Consider the following 20,075-nt stretch of genomic DNA (forward strand, 5'->3'; position numbering starts at 1 on the left):
GAGTGATGCTAGGGATCGCAGGTAAAGAGGGATGCTAGGGATCGCAGGTAAAACTTGAGTATGGAGACAGAATCTACTAGAGAGTGGCTGCTGGAAGCCGGAGTCATACACACGGGTGGTCTTCAGTATGCCGGCTGTCGGGATCCCGGCGCACAGTATACCGGCGCCGGGATCCCGACAGCCGGCATACCGACACTTATTCTCCCTCATGGGGGTCCACGACACCCCTGGAGGGAGAATAAAATAGTGTGGCGCGCGTGCCCGTAGCGTGGCGAGCGCAGCGAGCCCGCAAGGGGCTCATTTGCGCTCGCCACACTGTCGGTAAGCTGGCGGTCGGGCTCGTGGCGCTGGTATGCTGGGCACCAGGAGCCCGACCGCCGGCATATCGTAGTGAACCCATACACACTGCTAGCGCTGGGTGCGGGAACTAGAGAGTCAGGTTGCATCACAGAGCCTCAGCACCAGAGAACTGGAGCTGCACCGCAGAGGGTAACCACCAGGGAGTCAGGCTATACCGCAGAGAGAGTTCACAGGAGAGTCCTTAACGAAGCTGCATACTGGAATGCTGGAGAGACAATGGAAGTGCTGACAACCCTCTGGGTGCAGAGACAGGATATTTATACCTGCTCAATAGCAGGGATTGGCTGACAATTAGGTTCAGACTCCAGCAGCACTGTGGATAGGTGAGAAGTGTATCATGTGATTAGATCCAAAATGGCTGCGCCCATTAACGGAGATTGAAGGGGAAAACACTCAGAGACCATGTGTTAAACGGTAATGGTGGCAGAGGCCGCAACAGAAGGAACTCTGCACGCCTACACGCGCACAGCGGCCACAGGGATGACTGCAGCGGCCGCGGCACACAGAGGATGCACGTCCAGCGGGGAACCACAGTCGCGGCAGTGACGGCCGCGGCAGGACTGAGAGCGCCACACCACTGCAAGTGACTACACTGAGGAGGCCGCTGAACCAGCGCTGCAGGCCATAAACAAAAGATGTAATCCAAAAATAGCTATAGCCCGGCCCTGGCTCGCTGAGCCAACCTCAGGAGACACCTAACAGGCAGGAAACGGCGTCCAGTTACCCGGACTGTGACAGAATGCTTTTGCAAAATCTAAATAGACCAAATCTACTGCGTTGTCATGGTCAAGATTATCGCTCACTTTTTCGTAGAAGCTAATTAAGTTAGGAAGCTAATTAAGTTAGTTTGGCATGACCTGTCCCTCACAAAATCATGCTGGTTCTTAGTAATAAAATTGGAGGTATCCAAATACTCCTGTATGCTATCCTTTAATATTCCCTCCAAAAATTTTCTGACTACTTATGTTAAACTAATCGGTCTATATTACCGGGATGAGTTTTGCTTCCATTTTTAAATATAGGCATTACCTCTGCTTTATGCCAGTCCTTTAGTATCATGCCTGTTTTAAAAAATCAAATACAGAGGCCTTGCTAATTCTGAGTGAGGCGCCATAAGAACCCTTGGGTGAAGACCATCTGGACCCGGTGATTTATTAATCTTAAATTTGTTTAGTCACTCGTGCTATTTCCACCATCAAACAAGTGCTAAGCAATGGTACATTACCATGGTAAAGACAGGGTTAATTATTCACATATCCCTGCATGCATAGCCCAACTACACAGGTGTATCACATGGGTGTTAAGTACTTGGGTAGGAGGTATAAGTAGACTATGATGTGTTGGTGGTGGGGTGACCGATGCTGGTGACTAGCTAGGTGACCTGTGTATTGCTAGAACCAGGTTTATGGGACACTGTGAATGCTATATGGATGTGATTGCTGGAACTACACCTAATGCTGTATGTGCCATCCTGACATTTCCTTAAATAAACTACAGTAAGCTGGTTAAGCAAGATATGTGTGGACATTAAATTATTACTGTGTTTACCACGCATGAATGAAGTAACATCCCAAGAAGATCACGTAACTTATATGGGTAGTAATATTCAATTTTACTTAAAAACATATTCTATGATTTAGTTAAAATGACAAGTGAATCATAAGGATCATATTAACACTAATTAAACTTGATATTTTCTAAACAATTGACTAAAAAGATCAGTTGTGTTATGCAGCTGGGCATATCAATTAATGCGTATTACTTAAAGGAGAGCCTTTCAGGTGAAAATTTTATGAATCTTATTATGATTATTAAAATTCCAATTTGAGTGATTAGAGGTTGTTAATTAATGTAGTACCAAAGGGATTTCAAATGGGGCCTGATTCAGATGGTGTCACAACTTAAATGGTGTTGCAACTGAGCAATTATCACCAGACTGCGTATGCGTCGCGGCCGCAGTGCAGACACGCATCTTTGCAATGCCGCTCACAGTGAGGAATCATTGTCAGAGTGATTGACAGGAAGAGGCCATTTGGGGATGGTTGTAACGGGGTGTGTCAGTAAAAATGCAGGTATGTTGTGACTGTTTTTTGCGGCATGCCTCTTGCACAACTGCGACCTTGTATGCATAAAACATGGCATCAGCGTTGCAACTCCCACAGCCATTCCGAAGGCCATTGAGGCACTCAGGGAGTCAGTGTTCCTTGCATCTGGGTCACGGTTGGGAGGCAATACGCAGTTGCTGAGATTGTTACGATGGCTTTGACTGGCATTTCTGTTCACTTGTGGGCGGCTACTACACTTACAATGTTTCACAGTTCCATTACTGAAAAGGAATGCTGCTGCGTCGGCACGTTGGCCACATCTGCATCAGCCCCCTGATTTCTAAGATTCAATTAATAGGTACTCATTGATCCTAACAGAATAGAAGCTTACCACAGCTCATAGGTGACGTGTAACGCATAAAAGCATCACAGACCACTAAATAACTCTTTCTGCTAAGGGTTAGTCAAGGTTAGTCATAACTATAAGCACCCAACACAGATCATTCTTGTATTATGGATTTATAGTGGAACAGAGTCAAATTTAAAAGCCACCATACTGAAATTCATTTCTATGGTAATTCCTGAAGTCGCTGTCATGAGCCCAGGGCTTGACTACTGCTATGACTATTAGAAGCCTCATTTCAGCCACTAATAAAACAACATATTATGATTCCTATGTTGCACCAGTATAGCACTCTCTTATACCCCTTTTCCACAGCCGCTAAAACCTGGGTTATTGCTGTGCTATCCCAGATCGTGGCTCAGTGCAAAAGGGTTCATCTGGGTCCAGTGACCCAGGAGTCCAAACTGGCTAACTTGCGGGGTTGGGCCCAGAAAGGACCCAGATTAAGGGGCTGTTTAAATGGGTAAGCAGAGTCATCTGACCCGAATCCCGTTTACAGCATGGGGAGGACAGTGAGACTCCTGGCTGCTTACTGCAGTGATGACATTATTCGGGGGGCGGGTTGTGTCAGGGGTCGGAGCTGGAGTCTCACTGCAGGTGAGACTCTTGGCAGCAGCTGCTTCCGTGTGCAGTGTAAATGGCTCTGACCTGGGAATAATCCGGGTTGGAGCTGCAGTGGAAAGTGGCCAGTCCCGGGTTTAGCCCGGTTTGGAACTGTGTTCCAAATATCAGATCAGACTCGGGACTTGGGTGGAAAAGAGGTATTAGACATGTGCCTAGTTGGCCAACTAAAACCCCACACAGAGTATGTTTATATAACAATAAAAGTTTAGTAGCTTTCTCACACCTTCTACCACTATATACTGTACTATGATACCACATAACGTTTAATACTGACCAATAATCTTTATATTGATCAATTAAAAGATTGATACAAGAGTTTCGAATGCTTTCAATCTTCAATAATTGGTGAATTGAGCAAGTACCACTGCCATGCAATGGTAAGTCTATTGGATTGAGGGTGATTCTCTTTCATTGCATTGAACATGTTGAAATCATCTTCATCAAGCAGCCATCCAAGCATATTTATAGTCACCAGACTGGGAAGTCTAGACACAAGTTGTACAAAAGATGTGACTGTGGTGGCATGAGACTTTATTGATTGAGTATACAGCCTGCTGATATCCAGCCTATTTAACTCCGGCATGTTTCCCGCTCTCTCAAAAAAAGTCGTCCATCCAGATTCAGAGATTTCGGAATTCATTTGTAATTCAAGTTGCTGAAGCTTTGTCAGGAAGCTGTTTTTTGCTGCTTCAGCTGTGAATTAAAAAACAAACATTGTGTGAAGATGGAAAGGACTTTACTGCCTGCTGTGAAGCTTTAATTTGTCATTGATCTGCGCCCATTTTCTTTTATATCTCTCATTTGATAATATATTGAAAAAATAAGCATATCTAAAAACTAGAGATGAGCGCCGGAAATTTTTCGGGTTTTGTGTTTTGGTTTTGGGTTCGGTTCCGCGGCCGTGTTTTGGGTTCGACCGCGTTTTGGCAAAACCTCACCGAATTTTTTTTGTCGGATTCGGGTGTGTTTTGGATTCGGGTGTTTTTTTAAAAAAAACCTAAAAAACAGCTTAAATCATAGAATTTGGGGGTAATTTTGATCCCAAAGTATTATTAACCTCAAAAAACATAATTTACACTCATTTTCAGCCTATTCTGAACACATCACACCTCACAATATTATTTTTAGTCCTAAAATTTGCACCGAGGTCGCTGTGTGAGTAAGATAAGCGACCCTAGTGGCCGACACAAACACCGGGCCCATCTAGGAGTGGCACTGCAGTGTCACGCAGGATGGCCCTTCCAAAAAACCCTCCCCAAACAGCACATGACGCAAAGAAAAAAAGAGGCGCAATGAGGTAGCTGACTGTGTGAGTAAGATTAGCGACCCTAGTGGCCGACACAAACACCGGGCACATCTAGGAGTGGCACTGCAGTGTCACGCAGGATGTCCCTTCCAAAAAACCCTCCCCAAACAGCACATGACGCAAAGAAAAAAAGAGGCGCAATGAGGTAGCTGTGTGAGTAAGATTAGCGACCCTAGTGGCCGACACAAACACCGGGCCCATCTAGGAGTGGCACTGCAGTGTCACGCAGAATGTCCCTTCAAAAAAACCCTCCCCAATCAGCACATGATGCAAAGAAAAAGAAAAGAAAAAAGAGGTGCAAGATGGAATTATCCTTGGGCCCTCCCACCCACCCTTATGTTGTATAAACAAAACAGGACATGCACACTTTAACCAACCCATCATTTCAGTGACAGGGTCTGCCACACGACTGTGACTGATATGACGGGTTGGTTTGGACCCCCCCCAAAAAAGAAGCAATTAATCTCTCCTTGCACAAACTGGCTCTACAGAGGCAAGATGTCCACCTCATCTTCACCCTCCGATATATCACCGTGTACATCCCCCTCCTCACAGATTATCAATTCGTCCCCACTGGAATCCACCATCTCAGCTCCCTGTGTACTTTGTGGAGGCAATTGCTGCTGGTCAATGTCTCCGCGGAGGAATTGATTATAATTCATTTTAATGAACATCATCTTCTCCACATTTTCTGGATGTAACCTCGTACGCCGATTGCTGACAAGGTGAGCGGCGGCACTAAACACTCTTTCGGAGTACACACTTGTGGGAGGGCAACTTAGGTAGAATAAAGCCAGTTTGTGCAAGGGCCTCCAAATTGCCTCTTTTTCCTGCCAGTATAAGTACGGACTGTGTGACGTGCCTACTTGGATGCGGTCACTCATATAATCCTCCACCATTCTATCAATGTTGAGAGAATCATATGCAGTGACAGTAGACGACATGTCCGTAATCGTTGTCAGGTCCTTCAGTCCGGACCAGATGTCAGCATCAGCAGTCGCTCCAGACTGCCCTGCATCACCGCCAGCGGGTGGGCTCGGAATTCTGAGCCTTTTCCTCGCACCCCCAGTTGCGGGAGAATGTGAAGGAGGAGATGTTGACAGGTCGCGTTCCGCTTGACTTGACAATTTTGTCACCAGCAGGTCTTTCAACCCCAGCAGACCTGTGTCTGCCGGAAAGAGAGATCCAAGGTAGGCTTTAAATCTAGGATCGAGCACGGTGGCCAAAATGTAGTGCTCTGATTTCAACAGATTGACCACCCGTGAATCCTTGTTAAGCGAATTAAGGGCTGCATCCACAAGTCCCACATGCCTAGCGGAATCGCTCCGTGTTAGCTCCTTCTTCAATGCCTCCAGCTTCTTCTGCAAAAGCCTGATGAGGGGAATGACCTGACTCAGGCTGGCAGTGTCTGAACTGACTTCACGTGTGGCAAGTTCAAAGGGCATCAGAACCTTGCACAACGTTGAAATCATTCTCCACTGCACTTGAGACAGGTGCATTCCATCTCCTATATCGTGCTCAATTGTATAGGCTTGAATGGCCTTTTGCTGCTCCTCCAACCTCTGAAGCATATAGAGGGTTGAATTCCACCTCGTTACCACTTCTTGCTTCAGATGATGGCAGGGCAGGTTCAGTAGTTTTTGGTGGTGCTCCAGTCTTCTGTACGTGGTGCCTGTACGCCGAAAGTGTCCCGCAATTTTTCTGGCCACCGACAGCATCTCTTGCACGCCCCTGTCGTTTTTTAAAAAATTCTGCACCACCAAATTCAAGGTATGTGCAAAACATGGGACGTGCTGGAATTTGCCCATATTTAATGCACACACAATATTGCTGGCGTTGTCCGATGCCACAAATCCACAGGAGAGTCCAATTGGGGTAAGCCATTCCGCGATGATCTTCCTCAGTTGCCGTAAGAGGTTTTCAGCTGTGTGCGTATTCTGGAAAGCGGTGATACAAAGCGTAGCCTGCCTAGGAAAGAGTTGGCGTTTGCGAGATGCTGCTACTGGTGCCGCCGCTGCTGTTCTTGCGGCGGGAGTCCATACATCTACCCAGTGGGCTGTCACAGTCATATAGTCCTGACCCTGCCCTGCTCCACTTGTCCACATGTCCGTGGTTAAGTGGACATTGGGTACAACTGCATTTTTTAGGACACTGGTGAGTCTTTTTCTGACGTCCGTGTACATTCTCGGTATCGCCTGCCTAGAGAAGTGGAACCTAGATGGTATTTGGTAACGGGGGCACACTGCCTCAATAAATTGTCTAGTTCCCTGTGAACTAACGGCGGATACCGGACGCACGTCTAACACCAACATAGTTGTCAAGGACTCAGTTATCCGCTTTGCAGTAGGATGACTGCTGTGATATTTCATCTTCCTCGCAAAGGACTGTTGAACAGTCAATTGCTTACTGGAAGTAGTACAAGTGGGCTTACGACTTCCCCTCTGGGATGACCATCGACTCCCAGCGGCAACAACAGCAGCGCCAGCAGCAGTAGGCGTTACACGCAAGGATGCATCGGAGGAATCCCAGGCAGGAGAGGACTCGTCAGACTTGCCAGTGACATGGCCTGCAGGACTATTGGCATTCCTGGGGAAGGAGGAAATTGACACTGAGGGAGTTGGTGGGGTGGTTTGCGTGAGCTTGGTTACAAGAGGAAGGGATTTACTGGTCAGTGGACTGCTTCCGCTGTCACCCAAAGTTTTTGAACTTGTCACTGACTTATTATGAATGCGCTGCAGGTGACGTATAAGGGAGGATGTTCCGAGGTGGTTAACGTCCTTACCCCTACTTATTACAGCTTGACAAAGGGAACACACGGCTTGACACCTGTTGTCCGCATTTCTGGTGAAATACCTCCACACCGAAGAGCTGATTTTTTTGGTATTTTCACCTGGCATGTCAACGGCCATATTCCTCCCACGGACAACAGGTGTCTCCCCGGGTGCCTGACTTAAACAAACCACCTCACCATCAGAATCCTCCTGGTCAATTTCCTCCCCAGCGCCAGCAACACCCATATCCTCCTCATCCTGGTGTACTTCAACACTGACATCTTCAATCTGACTATCAGGAACTGGACTGCGGGTGCTCCTTCCAGCACTTGCAGGGGGCATGCAAATAGTGGAAGGCGCATGCTCTTCACGTCCAGTGTTGGGAAGGTCAGGCATCGCAAACGACACAATTGGACTCTCCTTGTGGATTTGGGATTTCAAAGAACGCACAGTTCTTTGCGGTGCTTTTGCCAGCTTGAGTCTTTTCAGTTTTCTAGCGAGAGGCTGAGTGCTTCCATCCTCATGTGAAGCTGAACCACTAGCCATGAACATAGGCCAGGGCCTCAGCCGTTCCTTGCCACTCCGTGTGGTAAATGGCATATTGGCAAGTTTACGCTTCTCCTCCGACAATTTTATTTTAGGTTTTGGAGTCCTTTTTTTTCTGATATTTGGTGTTTTGGATTTGACATGCTCTGTACTATGACATTGGGCATCGGCCTTGGCAGACGACGTTGCTGGCATTTCATCGTCTCGGCCATGACTAGTGGCAGCAGCTTCAGCACGAGGTGGAAGTGGATCTTGATCTTTCCCTAATTTTGGAACCTCAACTTTTTTGTTCTCCATATTTTATAGGCAGAACTAAAAGGCACCTCAGGTAAACAATGGAGATGGATGGATTGGATACTAGTATACAATTATGGACGGACTGCCACGGTTAGGTGGTATAAAAAAACCACGGTTAGGTGGTATATATTATAATAATAATACAATTATGGATGGACGGACTGCCTGCCGACTGCCGACACAGAGGTAGCCACAGCCGTGAACTACCGCACTGTACACTGGTTGATAAAGAGATAGTAGTATACTCGTAACAACTAGTATGACACTATGACGACGGTATAAAGAATGAAAAAAAAACCACGGTTAGGTGGTATATATTATAATAATAATACAATTATGGATGGACGGACTGCCTGCCGACTGCCGACACAGAGGTAGCCACAGCCGTGAACTACCGCACTGTACACTGGTTGATAAAGAGATAGTAGTATACTCGTAACAACTAGTATGACACTATGACGACGGTATAAAGAATGCAAAAAAAACCACAGTTAGGTGGTATATATTATAATAATAATACAATTATGGATGGACGGACTGCCTGCCGACTGCCGACACAGAGGTAGCCACAGCCGTGAACTACCGCACTGTACACTGGTTGATAAAGAGATAGTAGTATACTCGTAACAACTAGTATGACACTATGACGGTATAAAGAATGAAAAAAAAACCACGGTTAGGTGGTATATATTATAATAATAATACAATTATGGATGGACGGACTGCCTGCCGACTGCCGACACAGAGGTAGCCACAGCCGTGAACTACCGCACTGTACACTGGTTGATAAAGAGATAGTAGTATACTCGTAACAATTAGGATGACACTATGACGGTATAAAGAATGAAAAAAAAACCACGGTTAGGTGGTAGGTATATAATAATAAATAATACAATTCTGGTCGGACGGACTGCCTGCCGTGTGCCGACACAGAGGTAGCCACAGCCGTGAACTACCGCACTGTACACTGGTTGATAAAGAGATAGTAGTATACTCGTAACAATTAGGATGACACTATGACGGTATAAAGAATGAAAAAAAAAACCACGGTTAGGTGGTAGGTATATAATAATAAATAATACAATTCTGGTCGGACGGACTGCCTGCCGTGTGCCGACACAGAGGTAGCCACAGCCGTGAACTACCGCACTGTACACTGGTTGATAAAGAGATAGTAGTATACTCGTAACAATTAGGATGACACTATGACGGTATAAAGAATGAAAAAAAAACCACGGTTAGGTGGTAGGTATATAATAATAAATAATACAATTCTGGTCGGACGGACTGCCTGCCGTGTGCCGACACAGAGGTAGCCACAGCCGTGAACTACCGCACTGTACACTGGTTGATAAAGAGATAGTAGTATACTCGTAACAATTAGGATGACACTATGACGGTATAAAGAATGAAAAAAAAACCACGGTTAGGTGGTAGGTATATAATAATAAATAATACAATTCTGGTCGGACGGACTGCCTGCCGTGTGCCGACACAGAGGTAGCCACAGCCGTGAACTACCGCACTGTACTGTGTCTGCTGCTAATATAGACTGGTTGATATTTAAAGAGATATTAGTAGTATACAACAATACTATACTGGTGGTCAGGCACTGGTCACCACTCCTGCAGCAAAAGTGTGCACTGTTAATTAATATAATTGTACTCCTGGCTCCTGCTAACAACCTGCAGTGCTCCCCAGTCTCCCCCACAATTAATTATAAGCTTTTAATTTATACATTGATGACTGTGCAGCACACTGGGCTGAGCTGAGTGCACACAGACTGAGTCACACTGTGTGACTGACTGTGCTGTGTATCGTTTTTTTTTTCAGGCAGAGAACGGATATAGCAGAGAGAAGTGAACGGATATATTATATTAAATAAAAGTTAACTAGCAACTGCACTGGTCACTGACTGTGGTAAACTAACTCTGTCTGCGACTCTGCACAATCTCTCTCTATCTAATCTATCTATCTCTATTCTAATGGAGAGGACGCCAGACACGTCCTCTCCCTATCAATCTCAATGCACGAGTGAAAATGGCGGCGACGCGCGGCTCCTTATATAGAATCCGAGTCTCGCGATAGAATCCGAGCCTCGCGAGAATCCGACAACGTCATGATGACGTTCGGGCGCGCTCGGGTTAACCGAGCAAGGCGGGAAGATCCGAGTCGCTCGGACCCGTGGAAAAAAAAGTGAAGTTCGTGCGGGTTCGGATTCAAAGAAACCGAACCCGCTCATCTCTACTAAAAACTGTTCCTACTGTAACTTCTACATTGTATAACCTATATTATCTAAGGAGATTTCAGCATATCAAGAGAGTTTTAAATTAGTATTTGCAGCAATATAACTTGGCCGCAATAGACACTACAGTACTGTGAGAATTTTACTTGGCTGCAGCAATAATACCCCTTTCACACCGCCAATGCAGGATCTCACTTGGGAATTGGAAACGGTTCCTTCCCGAGTAGGATCCGGCATTGGACCCTACAGCAGGCTTCCCTGACCCGGCAATATGCCGGGCGGGTTGCCATAGCGGCAGGGGGCAGAGGTGGCGCTGGGAGATGAACTCTCTCTCTATTGCAGTGAACGGGTCCCGGGTCGCATCGACCCGGGAACCCATTTACGCTGCCACTGACCCAGTATTCAACCCAGGAATAACACTACTTTATTCCCGGTTTGAATTACCGGGTCAGACGACCCGGGAATTCGACCATTGCCCTTTCACACCGACCCGTGTCGACCCGGCAATATGCCGGGTCGATACCGGGTTATTTGTGCGGTGTAAAAGGGGTATAAGAAACATAGATAAAGAATATGACAGCATACAATAACCACTTGGCTCATCTAGTCTGCCCTAAACACATGTACATGCACACACTTTCACACTAGGGTTAATTTTTGGGAGCAAATTAACCTACCAGTATATTTTTGGATTGTGGGAGGAAACCGGTGTACCCCAGGAAATCCACGCAAGCACAGAGAGAATATACAAACTCTGCACATTTAGCTCCGTGGAGGGAGCCAAACAGTTATCCCTAAGGCCCTAAGGACTATTCAACTGGCAGCCTGCAGGCCAAATGTGGCCTGAGATTTACTGTAAATTAACCCATGATCTGAATTACTGATTGTGGTGACATGCATCTGCCAGCAGCAGCCAATAAGAATCAAGCTGATGCTATGCCTGCTGCGCTGAAGCCATGTAAGGCTGGAGGAGAGCAGATAGATCCCCTTCAGTAAATGTATCCTTTGATGTCATTATGAGTTATCAGATCATTTGACTGTTCATATTACATGCACAGAGTGCCTGGGTCCTGCAGGCTGCAGCAGTTTTCTTGGGATCAGACAGCTACTTGCACCACCTTGAAAGAGACAAAGGTAAGACTGGCTGACTGGCTTGTGAGAAACACGCTGATGAAGGGGAAAGGGGGTTCAGATGCTGAGGGTATTTGGGTCACAGGGGGCATGTTAGGGAGGGGCTGGGGGCAATTGGGGCACACAAGGGACATGTGGAGAACACACAGCTGTGTAGGGGGCATGCCACAGACATTGGGTACATTTTGAGCACAAGGGGCATGTCAGACAGATGCTGGGGGGCATTTGGGGAAAACAGCAAGTGTGTGGAGAACATGATACTGTGGAGGGGGCACATCACAGATGCTGTGGACACAGATGGACATGTAGGGAACAGCTGCTGGGGGCGGGCAGATGCTGTGGCCTAATGTGAATTATGAACACTACTGTGGCATAATGTGAATAAGGGGCACTACGTGTGGCCTGCTGTGCATGGGGGCATGTGTTACAAGCTGGTGGGCATAGGACATATGTTATAAATGCTAATGCCCTCTGCAGGAGGAGTCTGATGACATACTGTATAAAGAGGCATGTGTGGTTTGATGGCATACGAAGGGTGTGCAATAAGTTTCTGGCAGTCAGTGCAGTGCATAGGTAGAGTAGACCAGAGCCGGATTAAGGGGGAGAGCACAGGATATACATTACGCCTGTCTCTTTTTCAGAGATGAAGACAGCTTTGTCTCCATCTCTGCACCACAGGCATGATTGAAGCACATGCTCGGCTGCTCTCCTCACAGAGAGCTCTGAGCTCTGATGGGCAGGGCTCTCTGCATTAGATACATTGTAGCAGCTCAGTACACATGGACTCCGGCAGTAAATCTCCTCTTCCTCCTCTTCTCTCTTGATTAATGCTGTATTTTGTGTGTGTGTGTGTGTGTGTGTGTGTGTGTGTATACAATGTGCGTTTGTAGGTATGCTGTGTGTGTGTAGGTATGCTATGTGCATGTGTGTGTGTTTGTAGGTATGTTGTGTGTATGTATGCATGCTGTGTGTGTTTGTAGGTATGCTCTGTGTTACTGTGTGTATGTTGTATGTATATATGCTGTGTGTTTGCATGCTACATGTGTGTAGGTATGCTGTGTGTGACTGTATGTAGGCTGTGTGTGTGTGTTTGAAGGTCTGCTGTGTATGTATGTATGTATGTATGTATGTATGCTATATGTGTGTATACATGCTATGTGTGTGTAGGTATGCTGTGTGTGACTGTGTGCTGTATGTATGTATGTATGTATGTATGTATGCTGTGTGTGTTGTACATACGTTTGCTGTGTGTGTGGATGCATAATAAATATATATATATATATATATATATAAATATGTGTGTGTGTGTGTGTGTGTGTGTGTGTGTGTGTACTGTATGTACAGTATAGACACAATCTGACTGTCTGATTGTGGACTGCAATCTCTGATTAAAGTTCTTGTGAAATGTCCAAGCACAGAATCGTTCAAACGGCCATATTCAATTTCAGTTGCAAAATTGCAAATTCGCAAATCGCCCTTGTTTTTGGATTTCTGCACATGTGCTGTGACCACATTGCGCTTGCGGGAGGCTGAAATGCATTCACAATGCAATCTCAGGCCCAGTAAAGTGCGATTCGGGGCATGCATCTGATGTCAGCTGCGCTTGCTGCAATTAAAAACATGGCACCGCTGCCACTGCAGCCTGGAATATCATGCGTATGCATGGGTCAACTGGTACTTGGATGCATCGGTGGGCGTCTTTTACCTTTCTGGGCGGCTCTGCACATGAGTATTTTTAGCAAAAGCACTACTGAGAAATTTCTGTCTCGGTAGTGATCCAAGCTAAATAAGGCCCAAAAACAGCTCTGCACACCGAAGAAGTTAGCATGTTCACCTCCTTCATTAACTCAAGTATGGAGCTCAACAGCAGCCACTGGACAGCCATGATCTTCAATGACTACAAGAGTGGTTTGTGACACCAGTGAGTTTTGGCTGACTGCAAGCTGCTTTTGGGGAGGAAGCACTGTTGAACCATGGTGTTTGAATGGCTTGTAAAATTTTGGTGCAGGAATAGTCCCTGGAAGACGAGGAGTACTGTGTCCGAACTGTGCCATAACCGAGGACAACATTGCTGCCATGTGAGCTATAGTTGAGATGGACACTAGGGTGACCATGGTCCAGTTAGAGAAGGAGATCTGATCATGATCCATCCGCTTGATACTCCACAAAAAACATGGCCTTAGCAAGGTATCTTCACACTGGGTAACCCATCAGCTGACTCGAAAGCAGACGGAGGCTTGGGTGACTTTGTGCTGCAACATGCTGGTCAGGTTTGATGGTGGTCACTCAAAGTCTGTCTAGGAGATCATTAGTGGCAATGAATCCTAGATCTACAGTTTCAACCTTGAAATCAAACAATAGTCGGCCAAGTAGATCCCAATTGGAGGTGCGCCGGGACAGAAGTTTCTACGTAAGCGCAGCATGGCCAAGCATATGTTGGCTGTTTTTCTGGCCAAGACTGGTCTTGCAGCTTCCGTAGCACTTGTGCAGCAGTGCACCATCACTGGGGATTGGTATGCCAACAAATGCTTGCCGCAAATGCTAGAAGCCTTTTTCAGGTGCCATCCAAGTACTGTCCCTGCGCTCATGGTGCCCTTCTTCATCACACAATGAAGTGGTAGATTTTCTGGCCCACAAACATATCCGGAGCTTGGTCATCCACCGTACAGTCCAGACCTGGCACCCTGCGACTTCTTAGTGTTCCCACAAATCATGCACAAGATACGTGGGATTCATTTTGAGTCACTGGTATTTGAAGTGGAGACCTTTATCCAGCATGTAGAAGGCATACCTGCTGCATACTGGTACAGCTGCTTCACCAAGTGGCTTGAGTGTGTGCAACTAGGCATAGACTACTCGGTGAATACTGTGAAAAAAAATTAATGTTCACTTTATTTGTAAATAGAATACTTTTTGTGCTTCCGGAAATATACTGCCCCTCACATGTGTGATAAACTTTACGTGAACCCTTTTTGTATAAATATCTCCAGTGCTGTGTTGTTGTTTTTTTGCTATAAAAAGCTAAGCTCAATAATGCCTTAAATTACATTACTCAAATAATTTTTGACTAAGGCACTGGTGTTATGTTGTAGAAATAGGGACAAAGTTGCTTGTAGAGAATGCCAATATTAAATACCTTCCATTCTGAATTAAATACTTTTACTTCAGAACAGTAGTATAAACCTTTTTAACCATCTACCCAACACCCAACACCACACTGGTTCACCTCCCGGAAACAGGGCCTGATTCTGACATTGACTGGTGTCGAGGACCTTGCAGATTCCCGAGTATCATGTGCAGTACAATCGCAGCACATGTGCAGTCTGCTGACAATCGCTCCGTTGCGTGAACATTGGCACTGCATACAAATATGAATTAGGCCCATAACCTGAGTCATCCACTGGTATTTGCCTATATAACTCAACATCACACTTGCACACACATCATTTCCAATTTATTTTATGGAAAGTGTTTTCCATGAATGGATCAATCTGTATGCACTAGTGATCTCCTCCTATGTGCATATGTCCAATATGGCGCATACGCAGTTACCGATTTATTACTGTCGCACATATATGCAGTATGCTGAAATCTGTGAGATCCGCCCACATTTCCACTTCCGTCCCACTCAGGATCAGGATCATAGAGTTCACGTTTTGATTGCTCTTGGTACATCTTAAATGTTTTCACTTTAGTTGTATGTGGGATATGTTGCTTGCCCTGAGAGCATGGGTACAGAGTGTACATAAGGCACGTAAAAGGTCACTTTGCGCCTGCTACAAAGCATCAGAACTACTAGCCCTACTGAAATATAATACAAGAGACTTCTTCTTAAAGGTAGCCACTAGTTCCAGGTTTAAGAAAAAAGAGCTCTATAGATGATACTGAGAACACCAAATGGCTTACCTAACAGTACAATGCTCTCATCATCTAATATCTCCATCATGGTGAGGAACTGAAGGTTTGGAAGGTTCTGAAACTGTTCAACAATCAGTTTAGCAGCATGAGCCATTCCTTCTCCCACGGGCAACCACAACTTCTCCAGGTGAGTGAGTGAGCCCAATGCAGCAGCTGTGGGCCAAAGGTATTTTAAATACTTTTTCTGTATTAGTTTAACATTTCTTTAGTGTGCATTGCTACTATGTAAGTTATGGAAACTCTATGGCATGAGACCTCAATTCTAAAAACATGTTAATCTACAATGGGAGAGAATTAAATTCTGGAATAGACAGGATATGCTGTTCTAGAAAGGCATATTTCACACTGCTGGCATTGCAAGTTTTCCATTGCACGCAAAAGAGGTGAGATGGAAAACTTGCCATGCTGACACTACCATAATTGCTTAATGTAGCTTCAACACACTTGTCCTGAATATCCTGAATAGGCAACAGAGAAATCAGAAAACTGTCAATAAATAGAAAGTAAGTAAAGTTAACAAAGATCATCAGCCTTAAAACCAGAAATATCAGTCACAGACATTTATAGAATGGGAAGTTGCTGCTGAGTATGTGGAAAGAAAACACAAGAGGCCAGGCGGTAAATTTACTAAAATCCTTTAAAAATCCCTCATTTACTAAAAATCGATTTTGCATTCGATTTTCAAATTTAATTCAATGTGGATTCATGTTTGGAAGGGATTTTGAGTTTAATTTATGAAATCCTTTCCAAACTCGAACCTCAAATCCCCATTAAAATCCCCAGCAAAATTGAACAGAACATCCTCATTGCAATATGTATCATATGCACAGTAATTCAAGGGCAAGCTCTTTCTTCACACTGTTCATAAATGAAAACCTACTGTAAGTGATGATTTTTTATTTAAATACTTACAGCTGAAATTTTGGAAATAAATTTAGTCCTAAACTACCTTCCAGCCTGCCTTCCACTTTCTGTGCTCCCACAGTCAGTTGGTGTTAAAAATAAAATAAAACCCTGTTTATTGCATAATCTTTGAAGAGGGTTTGTTTTATTTAATGCATAATTATGCAGTAAATGGCAGCAAAGCACAGTATTGAACACTTTTGCCAAATAATAATATTCCTTTCAAATCATTTTTTTTTAATAAACCAAATATGCATTCTGTCATGGATTGGGTGGCTATATGTGCCTCTTTATATTTATGCTCAGCACAAGTTTGTGGATTTGACAATGGAGTCAAAAGCCAGGAGCAACAGCCATAGCCTACATAACCTTTTTTTTGGTGGAAGGGGAACAAATGAGAACAATTTAGTAACAAATACTATTAGCTGCTTTATTAACAAATACTGATACAGTATCTTACACAAAAAACATCCCTATAGCATTTGTCCCACAAGAATTTTTGCAGACAAAGATGAATTGCTGAGTATATAGGTATCATGGAATGAACTAGGATAGTCAGTTACAACACTCGTGATTTTAAAATTCATTATACAGTATCAGTGGTTCTAAGACTTTTTTGAATCACGGCACCCTAGAGTATCAGAATTTTTTTCATGGCACCACTAGGCCAAAAGCTTCTTATCGAGAAACTTAGAAAAAAATATTAAGTAAATGATGTTCATATGTCATCCTTAGGTACAATTATGTGGTTAGGGACAAGATTTGCTTCTGTTTGTTCATATATTTTATGATTGGCAGCCACCAGCACTGGTTTTGCCTATTACATTGACCATAAATAGTTTGAATTGGTCCTTAAACACCAACCTGAGGCACCCCTGCAAGTGTCCCGCGGCATCCCAGGGTGCCACGGCACACAGTTTGAGAACTACTACATTACATCATCCAGACAAATTGACCAATAATGTGCTCTGGTGCTATCGCACATTCATGGAATAAGTATGATGTCTATAAGTATAAATATGTGCACTATTCAACTCATGAAGCTGCTGATTGATCCTCCACAGTGTTCTCAGTCAGGTGGTGATTTGCATTTACATACCATAACCTTGGACATCCATTATTACTACTTCCACACTGCCCTACATGCTTTTGGGTACATAAAAAGTAATCACTATCAATTTCTTACCATTAGAATTTTGTTTAGAAGCCAAAATCGAATGTCTAACATTAGTCTAAATATTTGTGGATTTGAGGTTCAATTTTGAGTTCGATTTCAAATCGATTTGCAAATCGAATCTTAGTAAATGAGGGGATTTTATGTTGGGCTATGAGAAAACATCAATGTCTTTCAGAAAATCGATTTCTATTGGACTGAGTTGAATTTGGCTTTAGAATCGATTTGAATTCAATTGGGTCTTTAGTAAATCTCTTCAATCCAAATCGAATGGACATCGATTGCCAAATCCCTTGAAACACCAAAAATTTAACTTTATTAAATATACTCCCAAGTTTATTTCACCCTGATGTAACTTGATTCAGAAATATTAAAAAGCACAAACTACCCTGAGATATGAGCACAACATGTGAGGATCAAGTTGTGCACTTATGCAAATATAAAACTGCATATAAAAACTGGGGGAGGTGCACAGAAAGTGTAGGAAAGAGCAAATCTCAGGAATGAATTGTATTCAACAAGGTAACTATAAGCAGAAGCATAGTGATTGACCAATACTCTGATTCACTCACATGACATTCACAAGATTTCACAAGTGATGAAATTAGGCATTCCAGTAAAGTACATACAGTATCCTATGAGGTTTGAGCACTAGCACAAGCTGTTGTCTATCCCTCTTCCAATGTTGTATTCACATAGCCAACATTGAATACAATTTCAAGCATTCCATTTGATTTATTAAATAAAAATATCAAGCTAATAATAATTTAACCAAACATAAAAATTATAATAATGTAGAAATAGACTTTGTTTTACCGAAGATCTCAGCAATATCTTGCCCAATTATCTTTTCTTTGTTCAAGTTGAGAATTTTCAAAGACATAAAATTCTTCATTGTTTGAGCTGCCCGGAGAAAAATACGAATCATTAGAACACAACACACTCTAAGGGGGATATTCAATTAGCTGTAGTAATTTACCAAAGCTAATTAACTTCCCCGGGGTTATCCAATTCAGGAGCATAAAGAGCTATGCCAGGGGTGTGGCCTATAAAGGGGGCATGTCCACACCCACTAAAAATAATAAAATGTAAAGAATTTGGAGTGCGTTTGCAATTTTAAAACGATGCGATCGCACAGTGACTGACAGGAAGTGAGCGTTTAGGGGTGGTAACAGCGTTTTGTGGGGGTGGTGGCAAAATGCAGGCGTGTCATGGCCGTTTGGCGGCTGGGGCAGATTGCATTTACCCCTTTGATGTTCACGATTTTGCATATGGATTGCGATGCATATGCAACTGCGTATGCATCGCAAACACTGCAGTGGGTGTCTTTTTCCATTTCTGGGCGTCAACTACCTGTGCGATTCTTTGCAAATGAGATTGCAAAAAATTGCAATTGTAGTAGCAATAGCGATCCATGCTGAATTAAGCCCTAATTCCACAATCTAGCAAAACCATTTGCAACAATGAATAATTCCTAATTTAATAGTGCATCCATTCTTGCATCACGCTCTCCTTTGAATTTAAAAGCATTGCTATTGTGGGCTCACAATCAATGGCAGAACTACTGAGTGGTGGGCCCAAGTGCAACAATTTGCTTAGCCCCCTCCCTCCCAAACTCGTCACTGCGCACCCCCATCCCAGTGGATACCAGCCACCCTTTACCTATATGACCACCATGTACTACACACAGCATTGGTGACCCCCGTATACTACAGATAGCATTAGTGACCTACATATACGACAAATATCATTAGTGACCCCCATATACTACAGACAGCATTATTGATCACTGTATAATATAGACAGCATTAGTGACTCCCATATAATACAGACAGTGTTAGTGACCTACATATACAACAAACAGCATTAGTGACCTACATATACTACAGACAGTGTTAGTGGCCGCCATATACTACAGACAGGAACAGTTATGGACAGCTGTTACTTGTGTCTCTTTCCTGGTGGCTGCAGGTTCAAATTTAACAGACGCTGCATACAAACTGAAAAGAGTCTGTAATCAGGTTCATTAACTAGCTGAATACCCTTAAAGGCATATGCGTTTATGCTTGGTTTTACCATCCTACAACCATTCTGGGTGAATTATCCATCTCTATTAAAAGTTGGTCCTATATATATGGACTATGGATGTTTTATATCCATAAAGGCCTTTGTTCCTTTTTTTGTGATACCATACAGAAACCCCTGATGAAGTCGTTCTGACGAAACGCGTTGGGTCGAATCAGTTACGGTCTCTTATCTAGTTCACCAGTACACCCTACAGAATATACACCTATAAGGGTGAGGGTGTTCTTTAAAGGCTTGAACAGAAAACCTATTGACTGTATCTGGATG

At 44.0% G+C, this 20,075-nt stretch overlaps 1 protein-coding gene across 2 annotated transcripts in view; it reads right to left on the bottom strand.

The window, feature by feature from the left end:
• Nucleotides 1-2,998: 2,998 nt before the first annotated feature.
• Nucleotides 2,999-20,075, bottom strand: part of LOC135059234 (baculoviral IAP repeat-containing protein 1-like) — a 122,402-nt gene continuing 105,325 nt past the window's right edge. The window contains exons 9-11 of one of the 2 annotated variants that reach the window (XM_063963892.1): nt 18,540-18,626; nt 15,635-15,799; nt 2,999-4,125 (exon numbers count right to left, since the gene is read on the bottom strand). In XM_063963892.1, coding sequence (XP_063819962.1) covers nt 3,761-4,125; nt 15,635-15,799; nt 18,540-18,626 — 617 coding nt within the window. In that variant the 3' untranslated portion in view covers nt 2,999-3,760. The remainder of the gene's footprint in view (nt 4,126-15,634; nt 15,800-18,539; nt 18,627-20,075) is intronic. The other variant, XM_063963891.1, reaches the window with a different exon arrangement.

Source organism: Pseudophryne corroboree, chromosome 1 (genome assembly GCF_028390025.1).
Source record: "Pseudophryne corroboree isolate aPseCor3 chromosome 1, aPseCor3.hap2, whole genome shotgun sequence".
NCBI lineage: Eukaryota > Metazoa > Chordata > Amphibia > Anura > Myobatrachidae > Pseudophryne > Pseudophryne corroboree.